The sequence below is a fragment of the Pyrus communis genome, chromosome 9 (genome assembly GCF_041283825.1).
Source record: "Pyrus communis isolate YQ-2024b chromosome 9, ASM4128382v1, whole genome shotgun sequence".
In the NCBI taxonomy this organism is placed as follows: Eukaryota; Viridiplantae; Streptophyta; class Magnoliopsida; order Rosales; family Rosaceae; genus Pyrus; species Pyrus communis.
The window spans coordinates 5,050,310-5,070,000 of record NC_142573.1 but is presented as its reverse complement, the minus strand read 5'-3'; the positions used below and the strand labels follow the sequence as shown (position 1 = coordinate 5,070,000).

The 19,691-nt window shown below is 38.3% G+C and overlaps 1 protein-coding gene and 1 pseudogene across 3 annotated transcripts; both read right to left on the bottom strand.

Annotated features, from left to right (window-relative positions):
- Nucleotides 1-1,061: 1,061 nt before the first annotated feature.
- On the bottom strand, nucleotides 1,062-2,871 carry LOC137739425 (F-box protein At3g07870-like; annotated as a pseudogene).
- A 12,859-nt stretch (nucleotides 2,872-15,730) lies between these two features.
- On the bottom strand, nucleotides 15,731-19,400 carry LOC137739991 (indole-3-acetic acid-amido synthetase GH3.10). Of its 3 annotated transcripts, none has more exons than XM_068479768.2 (5): nucleotides 19,172-19,400; nucleotides 18,629-18,953; nucleotides 18,290-18,391; nucleotides 17,246-18,066; nucleotides 15,731-16,381 (listed from the first exon to the last, which is right to left on the bottom strand). In XM_068479768.2, the coding sequence occupies exons 2-5, from the start codon at nucleotides 18,934-18,936 to the stop codon at nucleotides 15,843-15,845; spliced, it is 1,770 nt and encodes a 589-aa protein (XP_068335869.1). In that variant the 5' UTR covers nucleotides 18,937-18,953; nucleotides 19,172-19,400; the 3' UTR covers nucleotides 15,731-15,842. The 3 variants fall into 3 exon arrangements, with proteins under 3 accessions (XP_068335869.1, XP_088556464.1, XP_068335868.1); XM_088700338.1 differs by having other exon boundaries at nucleotides 18,629-18,956; nucleotides 19,172-19,324; XM_068479767.2 differs by lacking the exon at nucleotides 19,172-19,400 and having other exon boundaries at nucleotides 18,629-19,081.
- Nucleotides 19,401-19,691: the final 291 nt, after the last annotated feature.

Genomic DNA, 19,691 nt, shown 5'->3' with positions numbered 1-19,691 from the left:
TCAAAGATCGAAATGATGACATGATCTCATGCTATATTTACCTTCAGTGAGACATACTTTGGAAACTTCTTTCCAACTTTGATCTTCTTCTTCCGCGGTGCCTTCTCTGTGATTCTTTGCGGTGCATTAGCTAGCACAAAGCATATTTTGTCAACGCAAGAGATGAGCAACATAAGAACATCCGTCTTTGTATTTTTGTGCTTTTTCTAACCCATCAATTTCTTCCGAATCACCTTCATAAAATACAAAAGAGGATACAATTTCTTTATTTCTTTTCAAAAGTGTCTGACCGGCCGTAGACGGCTTTAGAGAGAACTGTATGAGACCATTAGGTTGAGAAGGGAGAAATGGCCATATGGAGCCTTATTTTTGTGTGGACTTTCAAGCCAAAATAATTATTGAGATTTGCGTAACTCCTCACTTTCCTGATATTTAAAATCGATAGAATGGTCCCTAAGTTTGTCCATTATCATTCTGTGAAAAATTCTATTTAATAAGGACCAAAATAACAAAAAAAAAAAAAACTCAATTTAATAAACAATAGGCCAAACTGATTTGACAAAAAAAAAAAAAAAAAGTATTTTGTAGACAAACTCACGGACCAATTCTATCAATTTTAAATCTCATGGATCAAAGTGAGGAGTTATGCCAATTTGAAGGACGATGTAGTCCGATGAACTAACTCTAAAATTTGTAATTTTTTTTCTTAGCCAAAACACGTTTTTTAGTCCCAAAAAAGTTTTTATAAAGTTTGCCCTAATTCTTAGCTGAGACAAGTTACTGTATTTGGTTCTTGTAGTTTGCAAAAGCATTTCATAGATACTACCACAGATAACGAGTACATAGTTTGAAGCTGCAACACGAATTGAAATTGTAACGAGATTCTTCCAAAGTTTCAGTTTTTATTAATTTCAAAAAGCTCAAGCTTACAACAATAATAGAAGTACTCAAGAAAAACTACCGGAGCTTCAGATAAAATGTTCCATGCCAAAATTAAAAATACACCAGCACACTTCAGGCTGCTCAAACATCTCACAAAAAGTCCTTACAAATTTATTTTTTTAGTGAGAAACCGCATCGGTCTTGTCCAGCAAGAGGAGGCTCTCTTCGAAGGAATCAACAGAGCAATAAGGTCCACAAACCTCAAGGTTTTTCAACTGTTTGCTCACAAGGTCTAGGGAAACAAATACACCCTTTGTTATTGCGGTTCCGAAGTTAAGGTATATGCCTCCATCAAGAAGCATTACTAATACTTCACCATTCTTTCTAAAACATAACGCTCGAGGTAAAAGTTTTTCCGGATCTTGTGGACCGAGACTAATCAATTTAGTCCAGGACTCCCTCACGCCATACTCTTTCATCACCCATATATCAAGATATTCTTTAGAAGTGTCATCCATCACGAATAGAGCTATAGATTTTCTGTCTCCTGAAACAGACAACAACAATCCCAATGGGGACCTCCAGATGACACTCTTTGGCATCGATATCTCGCGAAATAACTCACTGCACACATCAAATGTCAATATAAAATGATCATCCCTTGTCCTACGTACTGCAGGCCAATGAAGAGCTCCATTAAAGAAAAGGTGTTTTTCTCTTCCATATATTGCACATTGAGGAGCAACGGAACCAAGACTCCTCCACGAGCCACCGGCTAGTGAATAAACTTCAGCCATGGTTGGACCTCTAAGTTCATTGCTAGGGGTGGCAACTCAAACAACCTTATAGTCAGCTGTCATAGCATCAAAACCGAAACCAATAGCCGCAGCAAATCCGCCATAATTGGGAATGCTGTTATACATGGGAAAAGTAATACCAGGGTTGGGAAGGGTTACTGACTTCCTACTAAATGGGTTCCATATTATGAAGCTGTTACCATAACAATGCATATCATCTGCAAAGCATACCAGACCGTTACAAATACAGACAACATGAAGAATATCATTCCGCAGTTCTTCCTTGAGAGCACTTGGAAATTCTATCTCGGAGTTCTTGTCAAAATCCTGGTTCTCATAATGCACAGAAAAGACCTCTTGACTTATATCAGACATGACCGTTGTGTGGCGGTGGGTTCTAACAGAAGTTGTACGATTACCAGAAACACTGTGGACTAGGAGGAGGTGAATGTCATTCCGTTTATTGAAACTGATGGTTCGCCTAAGGTGGTACTGAATGAAACTTTGGTTTATGATCATGGATCTCCATGGCTTGCACACCGAGGTGCATTGGATCAAAGATTTAGTGGGTAGTCTAAATAGGATATCATGAGTGATTTCCTGAGGAAGGGAGTCCAACATTGCTTGAAATTTCAGTTTCTTGCTTGACAAGAATTGGCTATGCGAGATATAGACTTCAGTTCTGTAGATCAGTAAAATGGTGGCGAGGTAAGAGAAACGTGACACACCTCGATCCCGATATCCCTAAATATCAGGATAGACACGTGCTGCTTGAGGGTGACGAAGCCATTTTAACATGCAAGCAAATAAAAATATGTGCTCAAACATAAATATACTAATGCAGAATCGTGTTCAGAGCATACAACTAATCAAGAGTAATGTGAAAGATTTATTATGAAAAGGTACAAACCGAGTAATGGGTCCTACACAAAGAAGACTCGAAGATACCTAACAAGAAGTGTCCTGACGCCCGGATCGTGTGCCTCGATTTTAACTCCTGAAGGGGGCGCAAAACCAAAAGAGTGAGTGGATCAAAGTTTATAATAATATTACTAATAATAAGAAAACCATTTTCTTTCTGAACATACTAACCCCTGTTTTGAAAATACATATTGACACGCCCCGATCCCAATGTTCGAGGGACATCGGGATGGTCATGTGCTGGCTGATACCCGAGGGTGACGCAAGCCATTTAATGAATGCATATGCTAAGAGCATGTAAAACATGCATATAAAATTTTGCACATAAATACGCAATGTAAAAATTAAATACATACTACTAAGATAATAAAATAATATTTAACTGCCAACAATGAAATCATAGTGATGATGCATGACATGTTCAGAGCATACATCTAATTCAGAATACAAGCGGAATGTGCTATTACAATGATGTCAAAGTAGAAAGAATAGCAAGATGTCACTGGTAAAGGAATGCCTCGTAAGTCGGATCGTACGCCTCGTTCCTATGTCCTAAGGGGGCGCAAAACAAACATGAGTGGTCCAAGTTGATATATATATATATATATATATATAATACTAAAACAGTTATCAACATACTAACCCCCAAAGTTTTATGAAAACTCAATAGCATAATATGTAATAAGTTTCTGAAACCCTAGCATGCCATAAAACCTTCATAAAACATATATCGTATATAGTGTGCTAACTAGTGGTATCCTAGTCACTCGTGGTGTTCAATAATTATATCTTTCGGCCCGCAACCAACAACTATGTCTTTCGGCCCGAAGCCAGAGATTATTCCTCCAGGCCTGAAGCTAACAACTATGTCTCTCGGCCCGAAGCCAGAGATTATTTCTCCCGACTTGAAGTTAACAATTATATCTCTCGCTCGTAGGCAGAACAGTGACCACTAAATACGCACCATATCATTGAACATAGTCTTTCCAAACATAGATACATATATCTCAAAACATCTTCATAGCATATAGTCATCCATCATATATACTACAAAGAAGTGTGTAAAAGCATGTTCATAAATAGTAGGGTAAATATCAGTTTACTACCCTCAAGTTTCGTGGTTTTCAACATTTAGTACATGAAATTTTTTTCGTCCCAGAGTCATACCTAAAGTGTTAATTTTGGGACAGTCTCATACATCTGTTAGTCTGGCTGTTGAGTCTCCCATTAATTGATGACGTGGTGCCCATGTGAATAATGACTGGGCGCCATGTGTCATTAAAAAAAATTTAAAAATTAAAAAAACTTAATTAAATAAAAGTATTAAAATAAAAAAAAAAAAAAAAAAAAACCAGAACCCTTCGTCTTCCCCACCCAACACCCCTCCATCCCATCCACCACGACTCCTAGGGAAAACCCTAATCTGCATGCAAAGATGGTCGATGTGAACAAGTTAGTGTATTTCCAAGTGATCACAGACCTCGAAGACTCCGATTTGTGCATGAAGATCCTCAACGCCCATGGCTGGGACCTCGAGCTTGCGATCTCCTCCTTCACTCTAAAAAGCATTTCAAAACTCAAAAACTTTTTCCCTCATTTTTTGACACGCCCCGACCCCGATATTCCCCGAATACCAGGATAGGCACGTGCTGGCCGACACCCGAGGGTGACGAAAGCCATTTATTAGGTGCAAATGCTGAAAACAAGGGATAAATAAGGCTTATAAATATAAAAGAATAAATAATATGCAAATAAGGACTGTGTTCAGAGCACACCTCTAATCTAGAACACTAAAAGAAAATAATATAAAATTGAATGAGACAAAGAAGTGGGTCCTACACCACGAGGACTCGAAGATGCCGATGCAGAAGTGCCTGGACGTCGGGATTGTATGCCTCGATTCTAAGTCCTGAAGGGGGCGCAAAACAAACATGAGTGGACCAAGTTGATATATATATAATAAAACAGTTATCAACGTACTAACCCCCAGGTTTTATGAAAAACACATATATAATGAGAAACATAGGTTTTCCGAAATCTAGCATGTCGTGCAATGTCTCAATTCATAATTTGCATAAATAATAAACACTAGTGGATGTCCGATACAACTCTCCAAGCCCTATGCTTGCTCCCCGTCTCTGAGCAGACAGTCAGAGGAAAATACACTTCAGGCCCCATGCCGGCTCCCCGTCTCTGAGCAGACAGTCAGAGGAAAACACAATCCAGGCCCTATGCCAACACAAAACCGTCGCCCGGGACGGACCGGATCTATCCCTACGTCCCGTAGCGGAAAGGACCACTAGGTAAGTACAAAACCAGTGAACATACATATATTGAAAATCAACTTTATAGTATAAAGTCATCCATCATCTATACTATAAAGAGGTGTTCTAAACATGTTCTAAATATCATATCATCATCCATCAGATATTCTATAAGAACATGGGTTATAGGAAAAATAGTAATAATTCAAACTAGCCTCAGTAAGCATGTTATCTCAAAACGTTTCATAAAACATAATCATAAAGTCATGCTTTTCTGTGTATGCAATTCTACCATTAAAACATGCATTTTTAGAAGGGGTCCACTCACAGTACTTCGCCGTCGAAAAGCCATGCCACTAGCGAAGACTGAAACGTCACAAATAATTGCCCCCTTGGTTCTCGTCATTGTGGTCGGAGTTGGCCGGAAAACAGCCTGGAAGCCACGGGTGTCCGCCGGAAACTTGGACGCCGGCCAACTCGCCGTGGTTTGGCCGGAAATTACCTCGAAATGGGCGGTGCTCGCCGGAAAATTGGAAAATGTCTCCGAGGTGGTTTCTTCATGATTTGACGTCCAAAACACAACCACAGGGTTAGAAAAGAGCTATAGGTGTGGGCATGGGTGTGTGTGTGTGTGTTCTTGTCGGAGGAAAGAGCACCAAGAGGAGGGGGAAAGAGAGAGCACGGAGGAAGAAAGAGAGAAGAGAGAAGAGAAGACTTTTCAGAAGAAAAAAAAAAAGAAAAGGGAAAGGAACCGGGGACAAAACAGGGGGTGGGCCCCTTGGGCTCACCAATTAAGGCTAAAAAAACAATTTTAAAAAGGAAGGTATCCCCCAAACTTAGTGAAAATACAAAAATATACATTTTCTTCCGTAAATCCTGGGACGGGTTGTTACATTTTTATCTCTGCCAAAAATGGAGCCTTCATGTCACGCCTCGATTCTGACATATGTCCAGGATTGACATGTGACATCACCAAATACGCGTCTCTAACATACCCCGCCTCCAGAAAAAGACAAAACATAACTTAAGATCCAACTGCGCAATAATTCTTCGTAGACTTTATGGCTGCATCTAACATCCTCGTTAGACTGCCTACGTACCCTAAATAAGGATCAAGCCATTCGTAGCTTATTACTTCACTACACTCGAACATTCATCACATAAGTTGTTATCTCTCAATAAAATACCACAATGCATATCATGCAATATTTCAAAGAACAAACAACGAAGCACAATCATATTCTCTCGCCATATTTATCAAGAAGTCTAATCATAACAATAACAATGATATCCAACATAATAATCCCGCATGACGAATAACATTTCCACTTCATCCATCACATAAATCATCATGTTTCCCACATAAAATCACAATTCATAGCGTGTAACATATTAAAGAATTAACAATGCACAATATTATTCTCTAGAAACATTAATCAACTAAAATAATCATAATAACAACACTCATATCTAACGTCATTCCACAATCCCGTCAATTAATCAATTTGTGAATCAAAGATGCACAATCTTAGCATTTGATTACGTTAATCAAACAATGCGATAACAAAACATTTCACGAATTTAACCAAGGAACTCTATATACTTCCTCACTTGGATTATGAGTAATAAACATGGTAATTCTAACTTATATTCACAATATCTATTGTGGGTAATTTTCATCCACTCAAATTTAGGATTCTAAGATAACCTTACGGAAATGAACAAGAGCAAGGATTCCGAACCACTCAATGAAATCCAACAACATCGGGTTCCAGACCATTCAACGGAACCAAAATATCAAGCAGTTTCTCGTAATTTACCTAGACATGTCACATATAAAATCAATGCCTACATTATAGGAATGGTACACTGGCAAATCAGGCACTCACATAAGCTGCGAGACTCAGGTGAGTGACAATAATACAAGTATGTGATATTCAATAAAAAAAAAAAAAACCAACGACCACAATCTATAAATATCAAGTATAGAATTATACTTTATGGAATCATAATCAAGTCGCTGAAAACTCCGTAGAAGTCACTCAGACATCCAACCTTTTTTCCAATTCAAACCACAAGATTCCCAAAAAAACCATCGTTCATATATACATTAAAAAATAGGGCTAGAGGAACTTAATTAGGCTGAAAACTACATCTCTGGAAAAAGGGGATTTTAGACCACCTAACGAAACCAAGACACCAAAGGGGATTCCGGACCATCACTCAACGAAATCCAAATCAGGATACAATTTTGGACCATCACTCAACGGAATTGCGGAGTAGAAGGGATTCCAGACCATCACTCAATGGAATCCAAACCAGGATATGATTCCAGACCATCACTCAACGAAATCGCGGAGTGGAGTAGGAAGGATTCTGGACCATCACTCAACGGAATCGCGGAGTGGAATAGGAAGGATTCCGAACCATCACTCAACGGAATCGTGGAGCACAATGCATAACAACCAATCAATGAAACAACACATGAATCAAGTTACTCAAGTTATAAAGGCTCAACGAAACAAGAAATGAAATAATGAAATGAGGGGTGAAACACGTTTCGAAGCAACAAACCCTATGACAATGGGTTAATGGTCCATCACTAGCCCTTACCTTTCATCAAATCAAGCCAATCATACAAAACAAACCATATTTCCAATATGCGCGTCAAATCCCACTTCATAAAATTACATCGGGCTAAATATAAAAATTAACAATTTATAGGAAAAATTAATTATAAAACCATTTCATATTCACATATATTGAAGTCACTCACATTTCATCGTATCATACCATTTATGCAAATCAACCACCTTTCAAATATGCATGTCAAATCATATATCATGATCATATATATATATATATATATATATATATATATATATACATATAATATCACATTTCAATAGAAATCACATTATAAAACCAAGGCATATTCACAGATGATACCAATATAAGAATTCAAGGTAATAACCATATCACATATGTTAAAGTCACTCACCGAGATAAGCCGTAAAGCATCACAGGGCTTCCATTAATACTAATCTTAACTAAATATAATGTTCTATAATGCATTGAGGTTTGGTGACGATCCAACGGTCGGATTATCGTCAATCACCCAAACAAGTGGCGGTCCAATTTGATCACCCCACCAAACAATAGAATTTTGGGAAACCGAGATAGATATAGGTTCACAGGGTCACTAGAAGGTATTTGGTACCTAGACAACACTCGTGGACGGTCCCACGCACCACCACACGGGGTGGTAGTCAAGGTGGAGGGTTTAGAAACCCTGAATTTTCAACATTAACTAAATGAGCTCAAATTTACGTGGTAACTAGAGCTCAACAAAGGAAACACTTTTCACAACTAGGCCGATGCTAAATTATAACCGTAAACTGTCCAAATTCACCGAAGAAAGCCGGATTTCTAGGGTTCTAAACACCCCACTCTAAAATGAATACGAAAGCACAAAATAAGCATACCAACTTGAAGATTATGAAGAGTAAATGAAGTTTCATACCTCACTTGAAGGAAATGGTTGCCGGAATCACCGAAAAAATGATAAAACCGCTGAAAAAGTCGTGGGCTTTGTGGCTTCGAACTGCAAATATGGAAAAGAAAATGGGAAATCTAACACTACAGAGATGTAGGGCTCATCAAGAGTTTTCCTTGGACATCAAGATAACCCAAAACGGAGCTCGGATGAAGGAGATACAAGCGGTTCAAGTTTGTGGGTTAACGGGTCCATTTCACCCTTAAAACGGATTAGCAGCAGCCCATTTTTCTTCCTTTCTCTTTTTCAGAAACCTTCCCCCCTCCCCTTATTTGATTGGTCCTCTTATTTTTGCTTAAATCTGATAAGGCTTCTTCCTTGTGGAAGTTTAATCGATTTAAAATCTATAGTTTAGTAAGACAACTTCAAATATCCGTAACTATACCGTTATAATTCGGACTCGCAAATGGCTTTCGCCTATACGTTCGTGGTTTCAAGATCTATTCAAAAATATAAATGGTGACCTCCAAAGGTCTACGGATTTTAAACAATTAATTTTCAAACTTCAAACTTTGTAACTAGTTTAGTTAAAATCTAAGTTCAAACAATTTAAAATAAATTCTTGAGAAATAATATAAAATCTCAATAATACAAATACGTAAATTATAACAATGAAATCCAATAACGGGATTTCACACTTCAGCTCTTAAACTGGTTATGGTTCAAGGTCTGCGGAAGGGCAAAACCCTAGAATTCGTACCCGAATCCAAGGTCTGAATCAGCAGATCTATACCTTTGCTTTCAGATTTGCAAGCTCATGCTGTAGTTTGAGTCATTTTGTTAGGATTTTTCACGGATCTAGTGTTACCTTCACAAGATGGAACAGAGGTATCACTGCATTTAGTTTTCTTAGACTTTTTGGCATGTAAACAGCAAAAATTGAAGGAGGATGGGTTATACTGAATATGTGTTCGTAGATCTGTGCGTTTCGAGTTTATGGATACGTGATGTCTGAATGATCTTCCCACTTCTCTTCATTTTCCTTACGGATCGAGGGTACCTCGCACATATAACAAATAATGTCACCATGGTCATCTGAATCGACACATACAAATATCAGAAAGGAAATGAATGCACTTAATCAAGTTAAAGGTGCCTTCTTCGGTCCAGGGTTTTCAACTTTGTCACATCGTTCACCGAATTTGGGGTCCTCAGAGTTTTGATTCATTATTTTTCTCATCTCATGGTCTTATAATAAACATAACAGATCACAGTTCAATTAGTTAACAAAGTTATGGTTTATACCCTTTAATTTGCAGATCTGTGAGTTTGGGGACTATCTGGGTATATATCGTCAGTCTCTTTGCGGATCTCAAGTACGTAACAGATCCCAGGTACCGCTGGAACCTCCACAGTCTCTGATGCCGGCAGTGGGCACTGTTTTCGCTTCATTCCTCAACCGTCGTACCAATCTGACAGTCGTCAAACCCCATCACGGCACTCGGGTTTTTGGGGGAAAGGAATGTGCTGGGTTTTTGGGGAAGGAGAAAAGGCTCGGTAGTAAGGGTGGGTATTAGGGAAGAGGAATGGTGTCGGTGGGTGAAGGTGGAGGGGATGAAGGGGTGGAGTCGTGGAAGGGGTGGAGGGGATGTAGGGGTGTCTGGGGAAGACGACGGTGTTCTGGGCCTTTAAAAAAAAAAAATAATAATAATTATATTATTTTTTTAATTTTTTTAATGATACGTGTCGTCCAATCATTGTCCACATGGGCACCACGTCATCAATTAACGGGAGACTTAACAACCAAACTAACGGATATATGAGACTGTCCCAAAATTAACACTTTAGGTATGACTCTAGGATGAAAAAAACTTCATGTACTAAATGTTGAAAACCACGAAACGTGAAGGTAGTAAACTGATATTTACCCTAAATAGTATATAGTCATCCATCATATATACTACAAAGAATATCATTTCGATAAAATATGGTATTCCAAAATATTCTCAGTAAGCATAATATCTCATAAAACGTAATCATTAAAATCATGTTTTTCATGTATGCATTTCTACTATTAAAACATGCATTTTAGAAGGGTCCACTCACAGATACTATGTCGTCGAAGGGCCGTACAAAATAGGAAAGCCGGAATCGCCTCTAATATTCACACCTAGGCACATAAAGGGTACAATTAACAAAACTATTCTCATAAACGGATTCGGGACGTCAAAAAACATAAAGGAGGACCTCGAGTACCCCCACAGGCCACCACGCGCCACCGTGGGTGGCTGGAAAAGTAGTCGAAAAATTCACCACTGTCGGCGCCGCGCGTGTACTCCACGTGCCAACACCGGCATGCACCCACGTGGTTGGGCTAAGGTTTTGACTAGGCTTGGTTCCTTGGGCCAAAGGCCCAAGCTACGCACGGCCCAAAGGCCTTAGTTTGAAATGTTCTAGGTTTAGGTTCTATTAGGCCTTGGGCTTGAAGACCTGGCCCAAAATAAAAGGGTTTTCGGTTTTTATAAAACTATAAATAAAAATAAATAAACTAAAAGGATTTGGGTTGGGTTGGGTTTAAACGGACCTAGGGTTTAGTGGGCCAAGGCCCGAGCTGGCAAGGCTTGAAGGGCTTGGTCTTTTTGGGTTTGGGCTAAAAGGCTCGTTTCTCGTTAGGGAAGAAGGCATGAGCCTCTCGAGCTCCGGTCGCTATTGAAACTCAACCCTAGGCTACAATCTAGGTACGAAAATGAAGTGCAAGGTGAGAGGAAGTGTTTTCTTACCTTCGATTTACTGTGGGATGGGCGGAGGTGGCCGGGTTTAGGTAGAGAATTGCAGAGGTTCGTCGGACCTGGTTTTGGGTGCTGTCTGGGTGCCTCCGGGCTTTGCAGAGACAAAGGAGAGGGATAGGAGGTCCACGAGGGTGGTGGTGCTGCTGCGTCGTTGTTGGGGTGCCTTTAAGGGCATGCGTGGGTGGGTGGATTCGATCGGTGAGAGAGATGAAAGTGAGAAAGTGAGAGCTGAAAGAGAGAGAGAGATATATGGTGAGTTAGTGGGCTGCCACATGGCAGGCAGGGAGTTGAGACAGGGAGTTGAGAGAATCTGGAAAGTGGATTCGGATTGGGTAGAATAGCGGGGGGGGGGGGGGGGGTGAAAATGTAAAATTCAAAATACCTTTAAGTGAATTGTGAAATTACAATAGAATTTAGGGGTGGGGTTTCACATATATAATACTACATAATAGGTTTTTTGAAAACTCTAGCATGCCTTAAAAATCATTCGTAAAACATATATGTATAAACCAGTGCTCAGTAATGGAAATATAGCCGCCCGAAGGTAAATCTGTATAACCTCTGTAATCTCATCAATGATGTACTTAACTATGGGTATCATAGTGGCTTAAAGGCATAACCATCACAAAGTTGAAGCTGTACGACACTGGGTTACGTCAGTGAAGAACTCATGGTCCATCACCTGAAGGTGAAGCTGTACGACTCTAAGTTATGCTAGAGAAGAGATATATGTATATGCAGTGGGTCCATCACCCGAAGGTGAAGTTGTGCGACTCCAGATTACATCAGAGAAGAAACATAGGGTCCATCACCCGAAGGTGAAGCTGTACGACTCTGGGTTACGCCAGAAAAGAAACATATACATATAACATATCACACTGACACTAGCCCTGGGCTAGTGAAGCTGGGGATATGTCATAAATATCATCAACTATGTCCTATGGCCATAGACGTCTACATACCTAGTTGTGTGTATGTGTTGTATGATAACCCACAAGATAAGCACCAAGAACATACCTCAAAAGTCTCATATCAAAATCCAGAGCTCCGACATGCACAGATTTAGGATGAGAAAGAAATAAGGATTAAACCTAGAAGGTGGGATTTTCTGAAGAGTAAGGAAGAAGAAGAAGAAGAGAAGAAAAAGGGATGGGGTTTTAAATGGGGAGAAGAAGAGAAACGACACCTCAATCTACACCTGTCTCCATAGCCCGTTGTCTCATCTCTCTCTCTCTCTCTCTCTCTTTGCAAATCCCTAAAATCACTCGTAGAAATCCTCCCAAATCTTCTCTCTGCAACGGACCCCTCATCTTTCTCTTTGCAAATCACACAAATCCCTCCCTCCATCGTTATCTGTCTGTCTTGTTTTTCTATCTCCAATCTATCTTTATCTCAGATGCAACATAACCTCCATCCCCGAAACCCTCATCGAATGACAACGAAGCCAAACTTGTCCCTAATTTGCTCAAAACATTAAAGGACAAAATTACCCTTCCAAACACATCATCCCCACCGTCGAATTTTAACCTTTGATGGGCAGAACTGTCATTTATCGACTTAGGGCTAGATTTAGGGCTGGGCTTTTACAGAAAACCAGTGAAGCCCATGAAAAAAGGGGGAGCAGCCTAAACCCAACCCAGCCACAGATTTGGTCGTAGTAGTGTAAATAAGGCAAAATCAAGGGACAATAATTTGACTGTAGCTAAGCAACAATCAAATTCCTTCTCAATTTTAGAATACATAATTATGTGGAACCATAGGTTGGGAAGAGAAGAGAGGCCATACGCGGGAGAAAAACTATTTCTTTTTTTAGAAAACCTCGACGGTACGGGAGAAATTTTATTGATAACGAAAAAAGAAGTTATATCTAGTCAGGGGGGACATAAAACTTACCCTTCATAATACAAGAAAAAGAAGAAAAAGAACATGAAAAAGAAGGGGGAACATAAACCTTACTTCTCTATAAACAAAATGAAAAAAGGTACAAGGAAAAGAGGGGGTACATAAAATCTAACCCCTCTAAAGCCAAACCTAAAAGGTCTAAGCCTACAAAACCAGTTGAGGAACACCACAAGGTTAGGAAAAAAAAAAAGTGAGACAAATCTGTACGCCGAGATGCACATTAATTTGAGAGGAGGAAGCCAGGCAAACCAGCATAATCCAAAAACAAAACAGCACGAACCGTCGGTGGAGGAGAATCATGCCATACCACAGTTGGAGAAAATAAACCCATATTATGCTTCTTTATGTTTCTTTATGTCCCTTGAACTTTCACCTTATTTTTCAATTTGTCCTTATACTATTTATTATTATTATTATTATTATTATTATTGTTAATCGATAGATTTGTTAGATTGAATGTTAGATTAAAGAGTCGACGGGATTCGAACCCAAATCGAGGTGCAAGGGCAACATTCCTTTCCTTCACTATGGTAGAGGGCTAGTTGCTCTAAACATTTGTTTATTGAGGTCCATGAGTTTAACAAAATGTGCACTATTGATATTCTCCACCGTCAACTTATGTAAAACAAATATATGTATGTATGTATGTATGTATGTATGTATGTATGTATACGTACTATTAATCTAATGATGTGACATGTATATGAGTCTTGCATATCCAATCTAACTAAGTTTTTAGGGATCAAAACTAAACTACGATGAAAATTCAGAAACTATGCATTTGTTTAATATACGATAAAATTCAGAAACTATGCATTTGTTTAATATACGACATATATATATATATATATGTGTGTGTGTATGTACTATTAATCTGATGATGTGACACATATGAGTCCTTCATATCCAAACATAGTGTGTATATATATATGTACTATTAATGTAATGATGTGACACATGTGAGTCCTTCATATCCAAACATAGTGTGTGTGTATATATATATGTACTATTAATCTAATGATGTGACACATGTGAGTTCTCCATATCCAATCTAACTATGTTTTTAGGGACCAAAACTAAACTATGGTGAAAATTTAGAAACTATGCATTTGTTTAATATATGACCTTTGGTTTGTATATATATGGGTACGTTTGTTTTTATAAAGAGACATGCATTTAGTTTTAAACATATACCAATGAGTTTTAGGTATGTTTTTTTTTAAACAATTATTACGTGCATTTGTGTTTTTGCGGTATGTCTGATTTTAAACGTATCAATACCATTGTTCTAAAAATCCTTGCCTAATGTTGTTTAGGTCTCACCTAGGCGTTTGGCAGCTGGCCAACACCCCAATTAATGCATAGGCGTTTGAAAATTAAAAAAGGGCGCCTAGACCTATTGAGGCGCCCACCTAGACCGCCTAGCTTGCCCAGACCCGCCTAGACACTTGTTTGGGTTGCGACTTACTTAGATAGAAAATAGATAACTTTCCTTTTGCAATTTATTATTTCCAATAAATTGTAAGAGACTTATTGAACACTTAAATAAACACACATTATATGTTTACTCCCCATGTTTTCATTATGTTCCAATATTTCATAATATATATGTCATTATATTTTCTAGTTTATGATAAAATTATATGTATTTTAAGTATAAATAGACACTTATTTACACGAAATACAATAAATTTACTTAAATCTACCTAGGCGTTAGACCCGTCACCCAACTAGCGCCTAACGTCTTTTAGAACCTTGATCAATACGCTTTAGGTACATTTTGTTTTAGATGGGGCCATTTTGGTTTCCAATATACATAAGATATAGTTTTGCTAAAAACTATTTTATCATTTTAGTCTAATTTTAGTTTATATTCATTAAAAGGAAGAAAAAACACTAGTACACATTAGTGCTGACTTTTTTTTTTTTTTTTTTTCCCTTTTCAAAAGGATACCATAGGAAATTTCATTTCATCAAGAGTTAGAATACATCGTTTCATCCATAGCCTATTCCAAGGCCTTACACTTTCTTCTACAAGTAAGTCAGTAACTACACTTGGAGTAGGAGGAGAAATATTCCATTCACAGCTTTGCCTTAGAGAGAGAGAGAGAGACCAATCCGTACGAGTCGGTGGGCAACTGAGTTTGCATTGCGGCGAGTATTGTAACAATAGCAGCTTCAATGATTGAATGGAGTAGCGATTTGATGTCCTCCACAATTTGTCTAATTGATGAAAAATTGAGAGTAGGATCCCTCAACGCCTCCACAATCTAAAGGAAATCAGTCTCAAAATAAATCTTGAAAACCCCTATCAACTGCCCAAGCCAAACCCTCCCTGAAAGCCATAGCTTCCGACTGAAGAGGAGAGAAGATATCCTCAAAATTCCCACAATTTGCTGCCACGAACACCCCTGGCTCATCCTCAAAATTCATGGTAGTGGTTGTGCTTGTTGTATACGAAGGGGTCCATTAATATTTAAATCCTAAGAAACTATACAAGTTTGAATGATAACTTTGTCAGAAACCGCGACTAACACTAATATATCCCCTATTGTTTTCTTAACAAACGGTTTTACTTTTATGTGTTATAATTTGAAGAAGTTGTCGTTTTTATCCTTCACTTATAGGAATGTCTATACATTGAATGTGCACAAAAACTCTACAAATAAATTGGCGACATTAGATAAAGTTAAACTTTATTTTGGATCCAAACTCATGATTTTGACATGTAACTTCTCTGATCCGGAAGAATTTAACCCTCCATATCCTTTTGCCAAATACAATAATGTTGCTAATTAGCATATGCAGTGCTGTAAACCCTTTTAGTGGTGCATAAATTGAGAATGCTCAAGAGCACCTTATTGCTAGTGCACCTAGGGGTCTTGAATTGGCTCAATGCCGATCCATTTCCTATGAAATATTCCAAAATTTTCTTGAACGTTCCCTTCTCCACAATCCGAAGCTCTAGAGGTCCAATCGAATTACTTCGCCTCGAGACAACGTAACCATGATCCACAAAAGATGCATCCATTTCTCTGCAACATTCACCAAGAACCCTCTCTTCAACTTCTCCTTTGATCTCCCAGTATATTATGTAGTGGCCTGGTTGGGTCAGGACATCAGCATGGCTTGTGAAGTCAATCAGTTCTGCTTTGGACTTGCTCAATAGTTGAGAGCCTCTCTCCACCACCATTTGAAGGTCCTTTTCAGTGTTTTTGTCTATGTTTACTGTCAATATAAGCTTTCTCCTGCATATAAAGTTCAATTTTGGAGTTCCATTGTGGAAACCTGCCACTTCCACCACATCTCCTAGCCTGTACCTATAAAGTCCTGAAAAATATAGACAGCAAAAATACAATGTTATACAAAAAGCAATTTATAGAAAGCTAAATTTGAACTCGAATAAAAGAAAACAAGCAAAGTATCCTAACCAATTAAAATAATTAACGTACATTAACAAATTTCGAGTCTTTTTAGAGATATAGACAAAAACAAAATTTTGCCTTTATTTCCATCTGATCAATACATCATGAAGATCCTACTAGGGATCTAGAATTCGCAATGTGGTTTGAAAAAAATGGTTTAAAATATTGGTGTATGTAGCATTTTTCTTTTGACCATGTTATTGTGGACTTAATTTTGTCTACGTACCCTATAAGTTTATAAGTGCCTAATTTTTCCAAATTGCAACTTGTGGTCCACGTGTCAAGGGAAGGGGACCAGATTTTTCCATGATTGCCGCTGATATTTAAATAGTCGACAGTCCACATGCTTTTGTTTCTTGTAGGAAGGCATGTACCAATGATCGATGCTTAAACATGTCCAATTTAAGGCTCTAAAGTGATTTTGTTATAGAGTTTACCCCAAAAAAAAAAAAAAAAAAAGGGATTTTGTTATAGAATGACAAGTCGCCACTTTTAAAGAGTATTTTGATAATTCAATTTTTCGCACGTGATTATTTTTGTTAGAACAAAAGGTTGAGTTAGACTATTAACGATGTTAAAGAAAAATTCATGCAAACCTAAAATGTACATGCTTCGACTTGGGTATTAGGGTTTTTCTATGTAGAATTATACTATACAAAATAATTTATGGACACTAGTATGTATTTTTGTCACTTAATTTTTTTTACGGGTTTTGGTAAGAAAAAGAAAAGAATGTGAGAAACATAGAAAAACACCAGTGATTACTTACCAGTGAAAGTAGTGAGGACAATCTCATACTCTTGTCCAACCTTGACTTGTGACATTGGTACTGGTTTATCTTCTATGAAATCATCAATGACCAAATTGTAATCTTGCTTCTGTCTATGAAGTGGTATGAACTCAAAGTAGGAAAAAGTTGGCACCACTGCAAATGTCACCTCCTCCGGAGGCAAACAGGGATCCACATTCACTCCAATCCAACTCTCAGTTGATCCATATTCTGCACTTACTAGCGGCACTTCCGCTGCATATCGCCGGAGTTTTTTCAAATACGGCTGCATTGATCCTGTCATTATAGAGTACACATACTTGGCGTTGGGCCAAAGCTTGGGAATCAGACCAAACCAATCCAAATCCTCCAACTCCTCGCAACAAGCTTCAATTTTCGAAGCCAGAATTGGGTTTGGGGAGATGATATCCAAGACCGCTTTTCGCACTTTGGGGAGATTGATTCGTTTACTAAGAGTGCCGTCTCGTATGTCAATGCACAACTCCTTCCAGAGCTCTTCGAAGGCGATAAAGGACTGCACTATGCTGTACGCAAAGGTGGAGGTTATGAACTCTACTTGTTCGGAGAAGAAGAGGCCGAGGAGAAGGTGACAATATGTTGATTGCTTGCTGTCACCGCTCGAAATGACCTCTTCGGGGCTGCAAGTGAATGACTTGGTTTTTTCTTGTTTAATTTTGAATTCCGGGCTGGCGTAGTAGTGAGTTGTGGCTGTTCCTGCTGTTAATCCTCCCTTCGTTTTGAATTGTCTACTGCTGTATATGAATTCCAAGATCCTCCCTCCTCCTCTCGTCGGATAAACCCTACGATTAAGACGAAAAAAGTAAAATTACAGAGCCACGGTTAAACAAGTATAAATTAATACTTTTGGAATATTATTCTAACTAGTGCTGTTGACATATAATTGTAAATATAAAGGTTCATAACTTCATATAAATATGAAAAGCTGTAAAAATAGCTACCTACATATATGACAGTCTAATGAATTCGAATACTGGACTGAAATTTAAGAGAGAAAGTTTAAACCTTGATCTATAAGCTGCAGCCAGCCTAAAAATTTGAAGAGTGGTCTGTGAACTGTGGCGCATAAACGGTACGTACTTTTGTCTTCCTTCTGTGGTTCCAGAACTAGAGAAAATGTAACCAAAGGAGACCATTAGACCCTTCTACAAAGTGTGAACATATACAGGTAATGGTTTTATTCCTTGAATCCAATAGAACAAAAAAAATTTCTAGTTTATTCTAGCAATATTCTAATTTGACCCAAACTAGGTGGATAGATATTCGGACTTGGAAAATAAAGTATATTTACAAGGAATAATTGAAACACACCTCAACTTTTATGAATATAATCAAGAAGCTAACCTTAAGGAGAGAGTAGTTATAGGTTGTTTTGTGAGAATGGGGCCTGATTCCCCATTTGCAATTCTATGAATGTAAGGCTCTAAATCTGCATGTGAAGCAAGAGGCACCAAAGAAGTGTAGAGTGATTCCAACAGACACGCATCTACCTCTTGGATTTCGATGTCCCCCAACCATTTCTTGAGATATTCCACTTCGAAATTCAGTTCAAGTATCCGCCGGAGCGTCTGCGTTTGAACTGAACCTGCCTTCTCCGTCACGTCCTCAAACCACCTAACGATATCGTCTTCTCCACACACAGATGGTTCCATTGGAGAAGTTTTTGTGGCTGCTGGGTTTTCAGAAGAGGAAATAATGCATAAAAAAATAATAACAAAGAACAAAGTCGTTACAGCTTACAATTTTTAGTGGGGGCATACTAAATTTGTAGCATGTAGTGTATGATTATATAGTCCACAACATATATTCAGAAACAACCACAATATATATTCAAAAATCAACCAATCTATCCATGAAACCTGTCGTTTATTCAAAAATTTAACCAACCTTCTAATGTTGGTTGCACAACTCTCTCTCTCTCTCTCTCTCTCTCTCTCTACTCCATCGATCTTAGAATTGTACGATGGTTTGTAAACCACACCTACAGAGTGTCATCCTTTTCAGGAGAGAGAGAGAGAGAGAGAGAGATTTTTGAACGATAAGACATGAGGACAAGGGTTGCAGGGGACCAAGTCAATCAGCAAAATTGACAGCTAGGTTTACAGCACCATGCTCTAGCTATTTTCCCTTCTGTTAAAAGGATTTTATGACATTGTGGCACAGATGTAGGTGGACACTAAATCAATTATTTCGCAGCGAATATATCATTACGTGAGTGTCTTAGTTATAAGATAATGAGTGAGACATTGCATTGACATGAAGATATATAACGATGATATTGAAGATTTTCTACAATATGACATAAGGATAAACGATGAACACCCTGCTTAACTACCATGACAACTCCATTGATCAAATCTACAAGTCACTTAAATCTATTATAGTCAAGTAGTTTAATGTCACTCAA